Raw genomic sequence first — 18680 nt, 5'->3', positions numbered from 1 at the left:
AGAATAAACTGAAGTAGACTGAGAATATAGATCACTTGGCAGTTTTGACTGCGTATGTCTATTTACTAGGTGATACTTCTGGGAATAAGGCTGCAGTGGCAGCAGGATAGTGCCTCTGGCATTGTGCAGATCTCAGACCTGCTTCTGGGAAATGCCTAAAAAACACTGGCTTCAACAGGTAACTGAGTTCCTTTTGCTTCAAATGCCATCAGACTTGCCAGTAAAAACATACTTGAATGTATTGAAGCCTCTGAAAACTGTTTATTTCATAGAAATTAACAAGAAAAGACACAGAAGCAGGTGATTCATTTTCTGGAAGAGATGAAACTTCAGCTTATGCCAAGACAACTCTCACCTCACACTCAGCCAGTGACTCACAGCACACGCGCATCCCAAGTGAAGTCACAGGTTAATCTCCTTCCAGATCCAGCCTCTCATTCTGCAACCCTCAAAACATTCTGTTATACACAGCAGCTGCCCAAATGAGTCATCTGAGTCCTTGTTCCTCCAATCTGTGCCTGTGAGACTGGGAATCCTGCTTTTCTGCAAACCAGGGTGTTTATGAATTAAGTTTCCATGTGAATCTCTCTCCTCAAAGCTTAGGAGATGGAGAACTGCTTCTGTCTCTAGGTCTTACATTGGATCAGACTACAAGGAGCAAAGAGATATGTCTGGACAAGAGAGGTGTACTGTTTTCTGAACAGCCAGCACCAGCCATAACATAAACTATAAGGTACATGGCCATTAGGAAGATATTATTGCTGACCTCTGCACCAAGCCTCTTATTCCCTTCAGCCTCCAGTTGCCTTTCTTCCTTGCACAGCCTTCCTGCAAGTAATCTTCATCCTTTCTCTTTGCCCTGGAAATTTATAAACCATTTTTTTCTCAAAACATCATTTATTTTATATATATATATATATATATATATATGAAATCACTGTTGAGACAATTCAAAGGATGCAATATAAAAATTCTAAATAGAGAAAAAGACAAATTACAAAAAAGCATTCCTTGGTACATTTTACATTGATGTATAAGTTACCAGTACATTTTGCAAAGATCAAGTTCAGTCTGCAGGCTGTAAGCATTGTAAATGACTGTCTGTAGCTGTTTAACTGTTCTCAGGTAGGTCAAGTCACTATGCCTTAAATCAATATAAAAATATTTACAGTTCTAAATGCCTCAAATTTCCAACATCACTATTTGGAAAGCCCTTAACCAGATGCTCAGCTTCTAGCATGTAAGGAAGTCTCATTAACGTCCCGTACTTCCTTGACAGAGCCAAGCTTTATACTACTGGATCCAGATTTAATTATTGTTTTTACTTTCTGCTTAGATTTCCATTATAGTTTCATTTGGAAACTGATTAAACAATCTCCAAAAGGAGATTTTTTTTTTTGAAATAAATTTTGCTCAAGATATTACTAATTATGGACATGTCAGTTAGAAGTTTACCTCAAGAGATGTTCTATTAGAATTAAATTTGGCTAGGGACATCAAGGGCAACAAGTAAGGCTTCTATAGGCACATCAGTGATAAAAAGAAGACTAGGGAAATTGTGGGCCCGCTCTGGAAGGAAATGGGAGACCTGGTTACCCAGGACATGGAGAAGGCTGAGGTACTCAATAACTTTTTGCCTCAGTCTTCACTGACAAGAGCTGTAGCCAGACAGCTGAAGCTCCAGAAGACAAAAGCATGGACTGAGAGAATGAAGAACCGCCTTTGTAGGAGAAGATCAGGTTCTCCTTTCCAGGTAGAAACCTGAAAGTGCACAAGTCCGTGGGAACTGATGAGATAGATCCCATGGTTCTGAGGGAACCAGCAGATGAAGTTGCTAAGCCACTATCATATTTGAGAAGTTGTGGCAGTCTTGTGAAGTTCCCACTGACTGGAAGAGGGGAAACATAACCCCCATTTTTAAAAAAGGGCAAAAAGACCCAGGGAACTACAGGCCAGTCAGCCTCACCTCTGTGCCTGGCAAGATCATGGAGCAGATCCTTCTGGAAACTATGATAAAGAACGTGGAAAATAAGGAGGCGACTGGTGACAGCCAACATGACTTCACTAAGGGCAGATTGTGCCTGACAAACCTGGTGGCCTTCAAATCCAAAGAATGGATTGAGAACAACCCTGAGGAGAAGGACCTTTCCTGGGGGTGCTGGTTGATAAGAAGCCCGACATGATCTGGTAATGTGTACTTGAACCATATCCAAGGCTGCATCACAAGCAGCATGACCATCTCTCTCTCTACTTTGCTCTCGTGAGACCCCACTTGGAGTTCAGCTCTGGGGTCCCAAGCACAAGGACATGGATGTATTAGAATGAGTCCAGAGGAGGACCACAAAGATGATGAAAGGGCTGGACTACCTCTCCTGAGAAGACAGGCTGAGGGAGTTAGAGTTGTTTAGCCTGGAGAAGAGAAGGCTCCGGGGAGACCTTACAGTGGTCTTCCAGCACCTAAAGAGGGCCTACAGAAAAACTGGGGAGGGACTCTTTATCAGGGAGTGCTGTGATTGGACAAGGAGTAATGTTTTTTAGCTAAAAAAGGGTAGATTTGCCTTTGGACCAGACGTGTCCTTCAACCAGTACTGTTTAGTATTTTCATCAGTGACACAGACAGTGGGATTGAGTGCATCATCAGCAAGTTTGCAGATGACACCAAGCTGAGTGGTGCAGTTGATACAATAGAAGGAAGGGATGACATACAAAGGGACCTGGACAGGCTGGAGAAGTGAGCCCATGTGAATCCAATGACATTCAACAAGTCTAAATGCAGGGTGCTGCACCTGGGCCAGGGAAATCCTAGATGTGAGTACAGACTAGGAGAAGAACTCATTGAGACCAGCCCTGCAAAGAAGGACTTGGGGGTTCTGATGGACGAAAAGATCAACACGTCAAAGATCAAAACATGCACAAGCAGTGCATGCTTGCAGCCCAGAAGCCAACTGCATCCTGGGCTGTGTTAATAGAGGAGTGGCCAGCAGGTCAAGGGAGGTGACTGTTCCCCTCTACGCAGCCCTGGTGAGGCCACACTTGGAGTACTGTGTCCAGATCTGGAGCCCCCAGAACAGGAAGGATATGGAGCTGTTAGAGCGGGTCCAGAGGAGGGCCACAAAGATGATCAAGGGGCTGGAACACCTCTCCTATGAAGACAGGCTTGGAGAGTTGGGGCTGTTCAGCCTACAGAAGAGAAGGCTCCAGGGTGAGCGCATAGCAGCCTTTCAATACTTAAAGGGGTCTTAAAACAGGATGGAGAAGGACTCTTTACTCAGGTAGATAATGATGGGACAAGGGGGAATGGGTTTAAACTAAAAGAGGGGAGATTTAGATTAGAGGTTAGAAAGAAATTTTTCACTCAGAGGTTGGTAAGACCCTGGCACAGGTTGCCCAGAGAAGCTGTGGATGCCCCATCCCTGGAGGTGTTCAAGGCCAGGCTGGATAGGGCCTTGGCCAACGTGGTGGGAGGTGTCCCTGCCCATGGCAGGGGGATTGGAAGTAGGTGGTTTTTAAGGTCCCTTCCAACCCAAAACATTCTGTAATTCTATGATTCTCCAGTCACTTTGCTTTACAGAAATGTATAGCTATGAAAAGATTGACATGAGCTATCAGTAAGGTCACTCAATTCAGTCCGATTTTTTTTTTCCCTGTTCAGAAAGATTTTGATTCCATGCTGCAACTAATCATAGGCATGCAACTAATCACTGGCATGATTCCCACAAATTTTAAACACAAGATGCAGTTTTGGATTTGAAGCAGAACGACATATTTTGACCTCTCTTGTCCAGTGGGAAAATCAAGATATTTTTTTTTAAATGGACTAAGTTTGCTAGTACTCTGTGCCTAGTATTTTATGTCAAAAATGTTACCATTCCCCCCAAAAATATTATATAAATTATTCCTCCTTACTTTTCATAAAGAGCCTTTGCCATCTGGAAGGGAACTTTTCTTTCTGTTTATTCTAATTGTGATGACTTTGGTGTTATACTTATCTACTAGCATATCTTGGCTATGTTTGTCCTTAAATAAAATATTTTTATTCTTTGTTTGTCCCAGAACTCACAGTTAAATTTTAACATGATAATCTTTAAAACAAAAATAAACCCATTTTCAATAGCAGTATTTTTGTGTAACTGTTAAAAAAAAACAAAACATTTTTGTAAGAGATGATTTTAAAAGGATCAAGAAAGGAAATGAAAACACTACAAAGAAACACTTTTGGAGAAAAAAAAAAATCATTGAGAATCCCTTATTTAATTAGAAGACAAGAGAACATTATGAAACACAGTTGCAATTTTTTTTTTTATTCACCACCCAAAATTAGTACATGTTTCACACCATCTCAAGCTGAGATTCAGAAACAGTAGGAAGTGCTACAGAAGTGCAACAGAAAGACAAGACAGACAGATCTGTCAGCGAAAGAAACTGAAAGCAATAGTGAGACCAGCTGAATTCAGTAAAGCCACATTCCCTTTCTTTCTCTTTGACAAGAACTACAAAAAGATCAATCTAACAGAACACTGGGGATGGTTTACTACTTGGATTTTAGACTTCAAATTTGTTTTTAAAAGAAACACTTTTCATTACTTTGCAAACAAAAATTCAAAATGTCTTTCTACATAGATATTGGTATTTTGTTTGGATTTGTGAATTTTGGGGATCATCTCTTAGTTGGTAATAGGATAAGGAAAAATAGGATACTGAATTAAACTGAGTTGAAAGGAGTGATTTGAGTTCAAATCCTATGGATTTCATGGGAGATGTATGAATCAATTCTTACAACTTCTGAGAAAATAATTTTACGTTCATTTTATGTTGCCTTAGAAATCTTATGGAGGATAGAGATCTTTTGTTGTTTTTGTATTTTTTTTGTTTGTTTTTAATAAAAAAGTAATTATCATAGGTGTCTAAGGGCACAGACTGCATTTAGACAGATGTCTAGATGGTGGGATTTTTTTTTTTTGGAAGAGATTTTATTTGTTATGTGAATGCTCACATGACCGATATAAGGCCCAAAGAGATGTTTCAAAAGGAGAAATAAAAAGGTCATATAAAACTTGTTCCCTTCTGCTCTTCTTCCCAATAAGAATTTAATGGGACAGGACAGTAAAAGGTTTCTCCAAGTCTGTGAGAAAGCTATGAGGTTAAAGGTCATCCTTTTATGTACTGCTAGCAAATAATATGAAGTGAAACAAAGCTATATCATAGTTGATAAAGAAACAATTGCTGATCAATATAAAATAGGGTTAACACAGCCATAAATTGTGAGTTACATTACACATAACTGCTAGTGAAAACATGTTTGAATTGAAGCTGAATTCATCACATAAAAAATAAATGACCTAGCAACTATAAATCTTTTAGTCAATTCTTTACTAAAAACCTACAAGCATATGCAAACTATGAAAATGCAGAAAAGAATATGGTGTGTAAGACACAAATTATCATAATAAAAGGAACATATTGCCACTAAGAAGAATAATAAGGCAATAAACAGGAAATACAGGAGTGTTTAGCAACACTAAAGCTTTGAAGACAGATATTAAAAACTGGCAGTTTAAAAAATAATCTCATTTCAAATCAGGTATGAGATACATAGAACTACAGACATATTTTAAAGAGCCCCAAACTAATCCAAGTTTAGGATGGAATTCACATCTGTGTAAAATACTGAATAACTCTGCAAGAGATAATTTCCTTTCAGGTTCATAAAGCTCTGAAGAAAATACTCTTTTCCCTTTCTAATGTCTTCTGTAATGACAGAACCAAATATCAGGTAGTTTCCAACGTCTTTCCTGGAAGTGGAGAATCCTACAGCCATTTCATAATACTCTATTTAATTACACCAGATGTGTGCAGACAGAATGTCCTTACCAAAAGGCCAAAAAAAAAAAAAGCAGCTGAAAATTTTCACTATTTTGATGAGATCTAAAATTCTGTTCAAACTAAGAAGTAGTTACTGTTAAATGAACAAATAGCAGCATTTGGCCTTGTGTTTGTAAGATGCTATTTATTTCTCTCCAATAAAATCTCTCTTGAAATGGAAAAATAATTCAAAGTTCCCAGCATTGCTGTGAAAAGACAGGCAAACCTGCCAATACTGGCAGGTTGCAAAGCAGGACACATTAGACTCCCTATTATTAAGCTGCAGATTTGTCTTGAGTTTATTTGGCATTTGCTGATTCCAGGAGTAGTTGCTAGATGTCTGGGAATCTGTTAAACTCCTGCCCAAACAGCAGAACTGGTAAGTCTACACACGTAATCTGGTTTTATTGTTTTTACTGTCTACTAAATATGAAGTATTTTTAGTGGAGTACCATACTTAGGCTATTATTCAGCATATTACTGCTTAAATAATATGAAGATTCCTAGAACAGCAGCAAATGACTTTTTAAAATATTCCCTTAAGCAGGTTCAGGACATTTTTCTAAAGCTGAAAATGTTTTATCACAATAGCAAAGAGGTCTCCTGTTCCTACCCAAAAGCTAGTGACCTTAAATGATTTTAAATTTACCCATGCTAATTAGGAATTCAGAAGGAAGCTTGAATTAATTCAGTATACTCAATCAAAAATCATATGGAATAAGCTGTTTGTGTTATAAGCAATCCATTTTTGTTTTTTCTTTTTTAGAAATCAGCAGAGCTATATATGCTGATTAGAAATTACACCAAAAGATATGACTCAATCCTTAATCGTTGCTTATGTGATGAAAGCAAAGGAAATAGTTCAGAAATGGGGCATGTTAATCTTCAAAAATGAACGGCAATCAGTAATAATACATGTTGTGATTTAGAATATTCAAAATGGTAAGTCATTGCGCTGGCACCTTTGCACCCCACATTAAGGACTGCCTTCTTAACAAGCAGAGTGGTGAATTTCTTTTCAACTTCAAAAAGAACATCCAATTTTCACAGCTGCATTACACTGGTCAACATCCTCCCTTGATCTTCACCACTGCCCCTTTCCTGCCATCACTGCTTATCCTCACCCAGTCCTCCGTCTCCCTAAGTTGCCATCACCCAGTTCCCCGAACAGCTGCCTTCGTGGCCTCCCATACATGGTGTTACCACCCTCCTCACCCCATTTCTTCCCGTTAACGCTGGCTTCCTCTTCTCCCCTTTGGAGGCATTGCTGCAGTTTCATGCTCTCCATGCCTCATTTCGGATGCTAGATTACCTCACAAATGAAGCATGTTTCAGCAATATCCCAGTACACTAGTAATCTCTTCAATCTAAAAAGTATATGAAGAAACCATTTCACCTGCGAGTAGTTAGCAACCACCTTCCTTCTCTCGTGCACTCAAAGAAACTACAAAAAGACTGTAAAGAATGCAATGTTATTCAAATAAAGCAATTCTGAAAGTCTACCTTATAGCGTCACACACTGCTTATTTTATAAACAGAAGATAAAAATATCTCTTTCTTAAGTAGTAATTTCTGTTTTTAGATACTCATTGGGATCTCTCTCCTATCCCTGCCAAGCAACGAGCCAACATCCCTGACCTCCAAACAGCAGCAGTATGTCCAGCCCTGCTTGCTTTCCCAGGCCACTTCCAACGTCATCGCGACGTGACTCTAACTCTTATCTGAGGAAGAACTAGAGATGTGTTATGAGAAAGTTATGGAAAAACAAGGAAACAGTTTGGGGTTAATGTCAGAAGTGATTTTGTTTTGTTTTAAAAGCATCTATTTTGAGGGTCCCTCTTGTAACACTGATAAAGGAACACAAACTATCACTCTGGGGGGAAAAGCCATGCCCCCTCAGAGCTGCTGCTAAGCTCCACCAGTGCTCTCCTTTTACTTCTCAGGGAGGGACAATCTTGTCATCAAAACAACTGTCCAAAATAACCCTTTCTTGGCCAACTCAACAGGAACAAATGGTTCTGTGATGGCTACTACAGCCTGAAATATCCCATAATAATAAAGTTGGTTCATCTGGCAGAAAGATGGGAGTCGCTGGTGCTCCCATGTCTACACAGAGGCACAGTCAAGTTTCAAGGAATGATGCCTGCCTTTTGTTACAGCACAGATGTGCTGCTTTCCAGCTACCATCACCCACAACACTTTGAAGTGGAGCTATTTTATTCTCACTTTGCCAAAAGCAGAATTACTACAATGGTAGAAGAGTGCATGTTTGCATATGCCCAGCCCCCTACAGAACCTGTTGCATAGAGAGAACAAAACACTAGATGAATGGAAACATGCAGCAACAAGGGAAATTCATGCCAATACTGCCAAGTGTGACAATAAAAGGAGTTTCTGTTTAGAATGGGAAACGTGACTCTACCCTAAGTGTGGACTAATGACCTGTAGAGTCAACACCATCTGAGTAATGTCCAGACATAATAGAGGAATTTTTATGCTATTATCTTAAATAATTCACATAAGAAAGAGGAGTAATGGGGAAATAAATCTTCCTTTTCTCCAACACTGGTGCAAAAGAGCACAACAGTTTATAACAGAGTAACAGATTAATTAAGTTCTGTCCAGGTCCAGGCCATAGTCAATTGGCCACAGGCAATTGGGCACTGTCTGTTTCTCTTAATTTTTCCTTAACACTCTCCAAAGTTCTTGTCTGCAACCTTGAGACCTGCTTTTCCTTCTTATCCTTTGGAGGTGTGGAATGTCATTCCCTCCCCACCGCAGTCACTTTGGCCTTACCAGCTAAGGGGAGGGGAAGAAAGGAGAGAATCAATGAGCAGAGCTAAGGTATCCTATTGAGACTTAGAAAACTTTATTTATTTATTTATTTTCTAAATTGAAAACACTTGCCAAATCCTTCCTGCAACTAAGCACTGCATAAGGGGTTTGGTTCCCCTGTGAACTGGAAATTAAGTCTGGAGGCAGTAATGAATGCCTCCACTTGTATTTTTAATCACTGCACAGGAGGAATGCAGTAGGCTTCTAGCAGCCATGTGGGGTCAGGACACAACCTTCCTGAATCCTTCAATGTGATACCAATTACTGTGGGCTGATTTAAATTAGCAAGGAAAAAGACTTAATTTAATTAGAAAAGTGGCATATTTGTTTCCATGTTTACATTCTCTTGCTGTTTTTGCTACATTTTTTTCTTTTGTATTTTTTTTCCCCATAGAATCATAGAATAGAATCATCTAGGTTGGAAATTACCTTTAAGATCATCAAGTGCAACTATCAACTTGGCCTACCAAGTCCCATAACTGAACCATGTCTCTTACTGCCACATCTACACATCTCTTAAATACCTCCAGGGATGAGGACTCCACCACCTCCCAGGGCAGCTGGTTCCAATGCCTGATCACCTTCTCCATGAAGAAATTCTTCCTGATATCCAATTTAAACCTTCCCTGGTGCAACTTGAGACTATGTCCTCACATCCTACCACTTGTCACCCGAGAAAAGCGGTCGACACCTTGCTACAACATCCTTTCCTGTAGCTGTAGACAGCAATAAGGTCTCCTCTCAGCCATCTTTACTCCAGGCTAAACAACCCCAGTTCTCTCAGCTGCTCCTCATAAGTGTTGCTTTCTAGTTTTGTTTTACTAACTGTAGATTTTTAAAAATCAATTATTCTTATTGCCAACAAAAATACACTGCATGGTCACTTAAACAATTTCACAGATTAACACATTTATTCTAAGTCTTACTTTTCAAATGTTATGGCAGAATATTGTAAATAGAATTATCCCTTGCTAGAAAATAGGAAATGTATTTACCCTTAATTTAAACCTGCTTGCTTTTGGATACAAATTAGAATTTTATTAAAGTAAAAACAAACAAACAAACAAAACCAGCTTCATAAATTGTTTTTAGTCAATCAGCTAAACTATTTTGTAGCAGAAAGAATGCATTTAGCAGAATTTATTAAAACTGACTTTGCACATAACATTAACCAATTTACTAACAAATACCTGCAGTTAATGGATTGAACTGAAAGTTTTTCATTACTGTGTCCATAATTGCATTTGCAGAATTACAAGAGCTGTTCCAAGTATATTAATTGCTTCAAAAATCCTCAGGGTCCAGGTGCTCAGACAGTGACAGCTCCCAGCTCAACACTTTGACTTTCTGTAAATGAAAATCTGACTGCCTGAGAAGATGAAGTGTGTTCACACCTGGCTCTTCACCATAATTTTTGAAACTGACAAAATATTTTAAAGTACAGGTGTACAAGAAACACTAGTCATACTGTGGCACTAGAATTATTTTGTACTTTCTCTAAAATTGTAATAACTATTACCAAATGGATGCAGGTCTTTCAAAAATTCCTTTTTTTTTTTTTTTTTTTTTAAGTGGAACTATATTTGGTATGTATTTTAAACAACATTTTTATGCTTTATATTTTTATTAAATAGAAATTACAAAGGGAAAAAGTAGATAGCTTCGGCTGATGGAAAAACAATCCAGCTGTTCCAAGTTTTAAGCTCTGGGACAATTGGTAGACATTTCCCCCACTGAAGCAGAGGGAAATAGCAAAACTCGAGATTAAATAACAAATTTTTAACAAAATTTAATTTTAAGAATTTTTCAAACTTTTTTGGTTACAACAGTCACAAACACTATTTAGTATTTTGAAATATTTTTTTCAACTTTGCCTACTAAACTCTCAGTTCTTGCATCTGTCAGTACTAGTTTAGCAAAGATAATCTGATTAGACAACATATTCTAAACTATTTCTTGGACAAAAATTATAAAAATGGTCTAGGACCAACATCTTGGAACTAAATTTATTTATAACTGTTGAAAACTGCCACAGTTCACCAGTTTAATTCAAACTATGAAAAATTATATAAGAAAACCTAAAGAAAATTTGCACTTTTCCAGAGAGACATCCTTAAAGACTACAATAGCTAAACAGATTGCCATTTTACTTTTTTACTGTTACAGAAAATTTCTTGATTTACAGCGGTGTTGTGACCATTTAGCAGCCTCAATTTTACCTGATCCACTTTCTTCTCAATTCTCTAGTCCTCCTCCTTTATTTTGATGATACCTCTGACATACAGCAACCCCAAATGGTGTTAGTACAACTGTATTTTGTACCTGGCCGTTACAGAAAATAAAGCAAAAGACCAATCTCAAGTTGCCCCTTTGGACCTTCTGATTTCTAACTTCTCTCTAACAAGACAAAAAAAAACAACCTCACTGCTCTTCCCAATTAGCCAGTCCTCACATTTCTTATACTTATCTCCACCTGAACTAAATTGTCTCTTGTAGTATGCTTTAAATGCCTTGCTGAAACAGAGTTTTGATCCACTGCATTTCCTTGCCTACAGAATCAGTTATCTTATCAGAACAGATATCAGGTAACTTTGGTACTCACCATTTCTGGAAACCTGCGCTGCACTGTAACTCAGAATAGCTGGGCACCAATGATCCTGGCCAGGGCTGTTTCTGCTGCCTTCCCCAGCCCCCTCCCCTCCGTGCTTCAGACTGACACTAAAATACTCCAAAACCAGTGGACACAAGTGCCAAACCTTGAGCAGCAGATGTGGCTTGTAATGAAACATGTTCTACCTTACCTACTGGAGCAAGGTCACTAATTTTGCGCAGTTGAAGAAATACTAGGATTTCCAACAACTCCTATAATTTGATTAGAGACCAAGGAAAACAATTCACAAAATGGGCATTCTGGCATATCTTAGTGATCTTGCATACCTATCAAGACCTCTGCTTTGACAGCTTTCTGACAGACTTAAAAAAAAACCACATATTTAGCTTTATGATCCTCATCTTCCAGACCATACACACAACAGCCAGTGAGAGCATGGCTGCTGCTGCATGGCCACATCGTGCAAGCACAGATGTGAACATAGATGTGAGAAATTAATCCAGCAGTGAACATGGACTTGTTTCCCAAGTAGAAAGGAATTCACAGCTTTGAATGAATGAAGGAATGAAAGTAAATAATAATAAAAAAATAACCCTCCAGGCCAAAATAAATAGCTTTATGAAACAAACAGAGGGAATTGTAAGGCGGAAACAAAACTCTTCTTTTAAGTCTTAAAAACTAAATTGCTTCTGTTTTCTTTGATCTCGCTTAAGTTACTCTAAAGGTCAATGAACACTGGAACAAATACTGCCAAATGCAGTGCTGGATGGCTGCAGAGAGCCATGGAAGTTTGGCTTTACTGCATACAGCACATCACACAGTGACCTCACCACTGCTACCAGCTGGGGACTCACAGACCACATTTACCAAAAAAGGCCAAGTGCTTCGTGCCTGGAATCTTTTCCCAGTTAGCTCACCACGCTTTTGCTAGGATTTGTACAATAATTGCAGAGGTCATTTTTTTTTTTTTTTTTTTAAGCTCAGATGGAGTAAATCAACGGGCTATCCAATGCAAAGCCGCATTTGTGTAGTCTCTGGAGACAACTCAGCTTTACTTAAACTGAGTGTGTACAGAAAAGGAAGAACTGAAATATGTGCAATAAAAACAGAGGAGCAAGTAGTATAAATCAAGAAGAGCAAGTGATGCAGATTTGTATATTGCTAATTTGATTACAAACACTAGTGTTTAACGGAGAGCGTTTCTCAGAATGGTTGGGTACCTTCAGGTTTTTGAAGTGCAGATGAATAATTGGTCTTTAATGTTATTCTTGTGACATTCTAAAACACTTGAACTTTGCACTCTGGGTTTATGCTGTCCTTGTATTTGAAGTATAGCTTTGTAATGTCAACAGGATATATTTTATCCTCCATATTCTCTTTGATTTCTGTAATCATATTTTGTGTCTAAACTTCATGTAGATATGAAGACATATGAAGACAGAATATAACTTTCTCATTCTCTGTATGAAATGTGACATTTACGGGAGTAAAAATCTCGCTAAATTACTTATTATAAAAACAACATGGTGATTTTCTTAGTGAAAATATTATTTTATATTATTTTTCCTTTTTTTTTTTTTTTTTGAAGAGGGGGTGCATATGTTTGGTGCAGCAGTGGGGGAGGCTTTTTTGTTTCCAGCTGAATTTTATGTAGTATTTCAGAAAAACAAAACAAAACAAAACAAAAACAAACAAACGAACAAAAAAAAAAACAGAAAAAAATCCAGCAAGCTCTCTTACAGTGGTACACAACAATTTCATTTCCTATTACACATATTAGTAACATAGCTAGCTAATATTTTTTTCCCTGGAAAAAAAAAAATTGGAAACACAGCTTAATGGAGTACAAAAATGAAAAATTTCAAAGTTCAGTTAGAAGACAAATAATGCAATACTCACCACTGCTTAGAAAATATGCTCTCTCAATGGAGAGCTGATCACAGAGACCAACTGCTTGTATCTCTGACTACTTCTGAAATCACCAATGCAAAAGTTATACAATTAATCTCACCCTTCTATTCCTAATCTCTTAAAATGTCAGTCCACATGATGCAAATTACTTGTAAATTCGGTGCTCTAGAAAGATCTAATATGTCATAACTAGCAGCTATCCTGCACAGTCCACACCATCTCAGCCTCAGTCTGGAGAGGACCAGGTACAGTGAAATGTTTGGGATTTTGGCGGAAAGAGGGATGACAGAGAAATAGTAGTGTATTTGTGTTTCACTATACAGTTCTACACTGTTTTAAGTTAATACTAGAGAAAATCCAGCCCAAACATGATATTTCAGAGCATGAAGTAACAGCTGATACATGGTCCACACAGCTGACATGTTTAGAGAAGATCTCTAATAAAAAGTGACATTCCCAGTGTCCTGTGAAACTTGCTGCAGGAATCCAAATAACAAGAAAGCGTCTGTTTCCTGTTTTGCTATCAATTCAAATCACCCCAGAGGAGTTCAAAGAGCCAAATCTCTGCACAAGCCTTCATTAACTGCAGATAAATAACTAGCAGTCTAAACTCATCCAATATCTACACGAGTTCATAAATTCTCAAGGGTTTAACCAAGTGAACAGGCACAGAGGAAAGTGCTCTGACCATGTCCTTCACTAACACAAAGTTTCAGAAAAGCCAAATTTCTGCTATATTTCAAAGTGATCTTGTTATTTCTAGATTGCATGTTGCTATTTCTTAATTACTAGAAAAACAGTATTAAATGTAATTAATCACCCACTTCTTTGTGTTGATTTCCTTTATTAAAAGGCCAATTGAATTTGTTTCTGCTGATAAAAATCAATTCAGAGGGAATGTATGAAACTGTTCCACAGTCTAGGTCATGCGGGTGGTCTGAATCTCTTGTTTTTGAACTTGACAGTTGAACTCCACGAGCGGCAAAAGAAAATGCGAGTTTATTTGACACTTTATAAAACAATGAACTGAGAGAGCTCTCCATGTGGTATTGATGTGTCAAGCCAATATCCTACACTGCCCAAAGCACACATAATGTTGCATAATAAAATGCATTAGACATGGGAAGAAAAGTAGTTGATCCAGGTTCTCTCCTGTTCTTTTTTAGTACACTGTTGCATGACCACATACAAGTTAAAATGATCACCATTTCCCCAAACAATATAAGATGGGTAAATGCCCATATCTGGAGGGGATGTAGACAGGATAAACTAGCCCTGTGATATACTGAATTGAGAGGATTCAGTCTGTCCTGCAGTACTCTGGAATTAATGTTGAACAATTGCCGATTTAAAAAGTAAAGGAATAATCTTCATTTAGAACATTAAAATATGACATCTACTGAGAGATATCACAAGGCTTGTCAAAGGGGACAGCAGTGTCTTATATACTTCTGCACAGAGCCCTGCATGATCCACCCATGATTCTTCTCTCTGATGTCCCAGGACAATCAATAGCACAGCAGGTTAAGCTTTCAATAAAGGTTCTCAAGAGAGAACAGTATCGCTTAAGCTATAGGAATACAAAATGAAGTGGCAGCTCAAAGAGCTAAACAATGCAACTAAAACCCACTGAAAAGTGCAAATAGTTTTGTGCTGCGATTACAGTTTGATTTGTGCAGCAGCACAGTAAACAAACTTCCACCCTGCATCTAACAGCAGCAGGGTGGGACAAGAAAAGAATGCAGTTGTACACAAAAAAATATCAAGCAAGAAGTAAAAAAGCATCAATTTCAGAGAAAGCTGACCTCAAGTTCACTGTAAAAAATCTTCTCAAATGTTTATTTAGTTACTGTGCGGAAGCAGTCTCATCTGTTTTCTGCACATTCACAACAGCGGTAAAAAAAGCATAAGCCTGCAGTCTCTCTTTCCAACATCTCTGTTCTCCTTCTGAGGTTGTTTGAGTACAGCACAAGTGTAACCTCAGCTACAACATCAAAGATTTTTTTGTACCCATTTAACCTTACAGATGGAAGGTTTCCCAGAAAATTTTATGAGTGCTAGTACAAGATGCAAAATGCTTCAGAACTAGCATATTTGTGTAACAGGAGGAAAGGTTATTAACCGTATCACTGACTACCACAGCCTTTAAGTATCTCTGGGATCAAAGTAGTGACTGATAACCACTTAAAAATACAGGATCAGACTGAAAATAGCTCTTCTAGATGAAGTTCATTTTGACATCTTTTTTTTTTTTCCCAATAACATCTGCTTTCCTGACTACCTGATAGAGGCAGCACGCGCTGTTTAGCTAACACCAAAGAACCGGTTCAAATCATCAACTGCAGCACATCCTCCATGGGAGAATCTCTGGGCAACATAAAGATAACCATCACCACGCTGCATCAGCTGTGTGAAGCGGAGAGGGAAGTCAGAAGGAAATAGTATGCCTTTGGCACACCAACTTCTCTTGGTCTTTACACAACAGCCACTTCAGGACCATTGCACCCATGATAAATGTTTGAACACTCTGTATGGTTCTGTGATAACCCAAGGCACAAAGAAACATAAATGCAGACATCAAAAGATAAACACAATTCCAGATGGTAAGAATGTGCAAGAATCACATACAATACACAGAAAGCGCTACACCTTATTCATATACTCAGTCTTTAAACTCAGTATCTAGATTATCTCCTTCTCTGAAGCAAATAATTCCATTCAATTTGCTAATATGTTAATGACAATGGCATCAAATATATTTGAATACGTCTGCCTGTTTTTAGTCCAGGTTTCAAAACACACTGATAAATAAACAGGAAATGAAAGAGAATTGTTTCCATAGCCACTTACTTTTGCTGCTCCTATTTGCTCTTTACGAAACTTTTCCAGGGGTGCTATGAGCACATCATTTGCATTCTGGATCTGAAAAGTTAACACAAAGCATGTATTTTCAATATTGAGTATTTGCAGAAATCGCAGTCACTGTAATCCTGCTGATGTATAAGATGGAAAGATTCATGTCCATAACATCCTACTAACAGCATATGGGTAGGACTAAAATAATTCTGGCTTCTTAGATAAAACATACTACACTAGTCATGCAACATGTCTATGAGCAACTAAAGCAATTGTAATTAATGGTGTAATAAGTTTAATTGTAAGACATAGAAGAGTTTTCTGGTATTTTACTTCCACTTCTTGTATCTTGTCTAAAATCGGAATAGAAAATGAAAACTTCCAAGAAAACGTTTTGGCAGAGCAGACAAGACATAGTAATAATGACAGCACTGCCTAAAAAGCGTATGTTTACAAATTCTGAAGCTTTGACAGCTGAATCTTTTAGCTATCTCTTTGGATTATATGCCTATTTAAACTGAGCAGAGAAGAGTATGGGAGCAGAGGGAACTCTAAAAAGAAAAGCAGACAGTTTACAAAATATTCTAGATTGGATTCCTTCACTTTACTTTTTTTTTTTTTTTCTTAATTAACTGAAGATGTCTGACAGCTATTTTTATCACTTTAACCTCAGTGAGGATTCGTAATGAATCACAGTGTTCCCCTCATGGTCTTTGTTTATTTCGTGTAAATCCAGGCCTGGAACCCACCTCTGGAGATCGCTCACAGCCCCAACCACCTTCAGTAGCCCCTCATCATTTGGGCTGGACACGCACAGGCAGCAGAATACAAATGCCAGTCATGCCATTTTACCCCTCTCCATAAAATGTAGCTTGACTTAACCATGTGCCTTCTAAGGACAGACAGAATAACCAACTGAATTCTGATTTTACTGGAGAAAAATCAGAAGAAACATTATATACAATTTTTCATCAAATCCAGGCTTTGTGCCTACAACACAGTCGAGTCATTGCATTGCGCCCTGTCTACAAAGGGTGTATTTACCTTTTTCTTTCATTAAATGATTTTCTACTCTTTTACTATTGTATTCACGATAAAAAAAAATATGTATGTATAATTATTGTCAACATTATCTTTCCTAAGTGCATTTTTTTCTACCTTTCAGGAAAAATAGCCCTTTTTTGCTCCAGCTTCCTAGACAAAGGACCACACCTCCCCAAAAATGCCTCATTCTGTACACACAGCTTTCATGCATCTTTTCTGAAAACTGCCAACACATCAGAAATAAAGCACAATAAAACACATTACAATATTATATTGCACTAAGTACAGGCAAAACTTTAGGCTTTCCGCATGAACAGCTCTTTTGCTCCTCACCAGTCCAGCCTTTATACCATACTCATCACATTCCAAATTTGGGCTTTGGCACGTTTGGAGGTCTGGGCAAAGCTAACATGTACCTAAGCCAAATGTGAATGAATAAAGCTCTTGTAATTCTTCCAATAATTGATAAGTTACATTGTCATTAGAGCACAAAAGCTTCCCAAAGGGCTGTAACAATAAACATACAGAACAAAACTATTAAAACACAAACACATTTTCTTTCCTCCCAAACCTAACATTACCATTTCAAAGACCACAGAATCACCACTTATCTCAGTGGGGCAGAGTTTTAGGAGAAGTCAAGTCTCTCTCTGACATCCTGATGTAACAAAGTCCAAAGCAGCACAGTGGCATGTTTGATGATGCAGTGATCAAAATGAACCCATTTTTTATGGTAATAATTAAAAATCAGGCACTCAGAAAGTAGAGGACCAGAGTGCTGGGTGGCTTCAGTGAGCTTTTGCTTTATTCAACATATTCCATTAGTTTGACTGGAACAGACTGCAAAGCTGTACTATTCTCCCAGCTGGCATTTCCCCCACATATATAGACTTATGGCCTATATCTAGCAATCTAGCTGAGATTCAACACTTTCTGCAAGGCAAAGTGCATGCACCTAACAGAAGGTAATTCCTATCCCAAGGATTACTATACAAATAAGGCAGATAAAAATTAACAGGGGTGCAAAAATGCTAAATGACTTGTACACCATCAGGCAGAATTGCAGTGCACATGCCTGGAAGCAGCTGGAAACTTTGAGAGCTTACAGAGCATGTATATGGCTTTTGGCTTGTACAGAAATCATGAAGGCTTGCTGGCGTCACTGGGACAGAAGTGTGGATGTATCTTTTCTTTCTTTGCATGTACAGAAGTAAGTTTCCTTGCTTTCACAGTCATTTTTATATACACCAACGATATACCAAACACCTCAGTGTTCAATTAAAGGAGACATTCTTGTTATTGAATTATTACTCGTGATGTCAACAGTCACACAGAATCACAGAATCACAGAATTTCTAGGTTGGAAGAGACCTCAAGATCATCGAGTCCAACCTCTAACCTAACACTAACAGTCCCCACTAAACCATATCCCTAAGCTCTACATCTAAACGTCTTTTGAAGACTTCCAGGGATGGTGACTCCACCACCTCCCTGGGCAGCCCGTTCCAGTGCCTAACAACCCTTTCAGTAAAGAAGTTCTTCCTAACATCTAACCTAAAAC

The 18680-nt window shown here is 38.2% G+C and overlaps 1 protein-coding gene and 1 long non-coding RNA gene across 4 annotated transcripts in view; one reads left to right on the top strand and one right to left on the bottom strand.

The window, feature by feature from the left end:
* LOC137849814 (uncharacterized) overlaps positions 1 to 18680 on the top strand; it is a 313574-nt gene that overhangs the window by 117358 nt on the left and 177536 nt on the right. The window lies entirely within an intron of this gene.
* The window catches only part of ARHGAP42 (Rho GTPase activating protein 42), a 168800-nt gene that overhangs the window by 59574 nt on the left and 90546 nt on the right, over positions 1 to 18680 (bottom strand). For 2 of the 3 annotated variants that reach the window (XM_068669745.1, XM_068669762.1), the window contains exon 4: positions 16070 to 16141. The exons of the other annotated variant lie outside the window; for it this stretch is intronic. In XM_068669745.1, the coding sequence (XP_068525846.1) occupies positions 16070 to 16141 (72 nt within the window). The remainder of the gene's footprint in view (positions 1 to 16069; positions 16142 to 18680) is intronic. 3 annotated transcript variants of the gene reach the window in all.

The sequence above is a fragment of the Anas acuta genome, chromosome 1, assembly GCF_963932015.1.
Source record: "Anas acuta chromosome 1, bAnaAcu1.1, whole genome shotgun sequence".
In the NCBI taxonomy this organism is placed as follows: domain Eukaryota; kingdom Metazoa; phylum Chordata; class Aves; order Anseriformes; family Anatidae; genus Anas; species Anas acuta.
The sequence above is the reverse complement of the archived record's forward strand: the minus strand, read 5'-3'. Positions and strand labels throughout refer to the sequence as shown.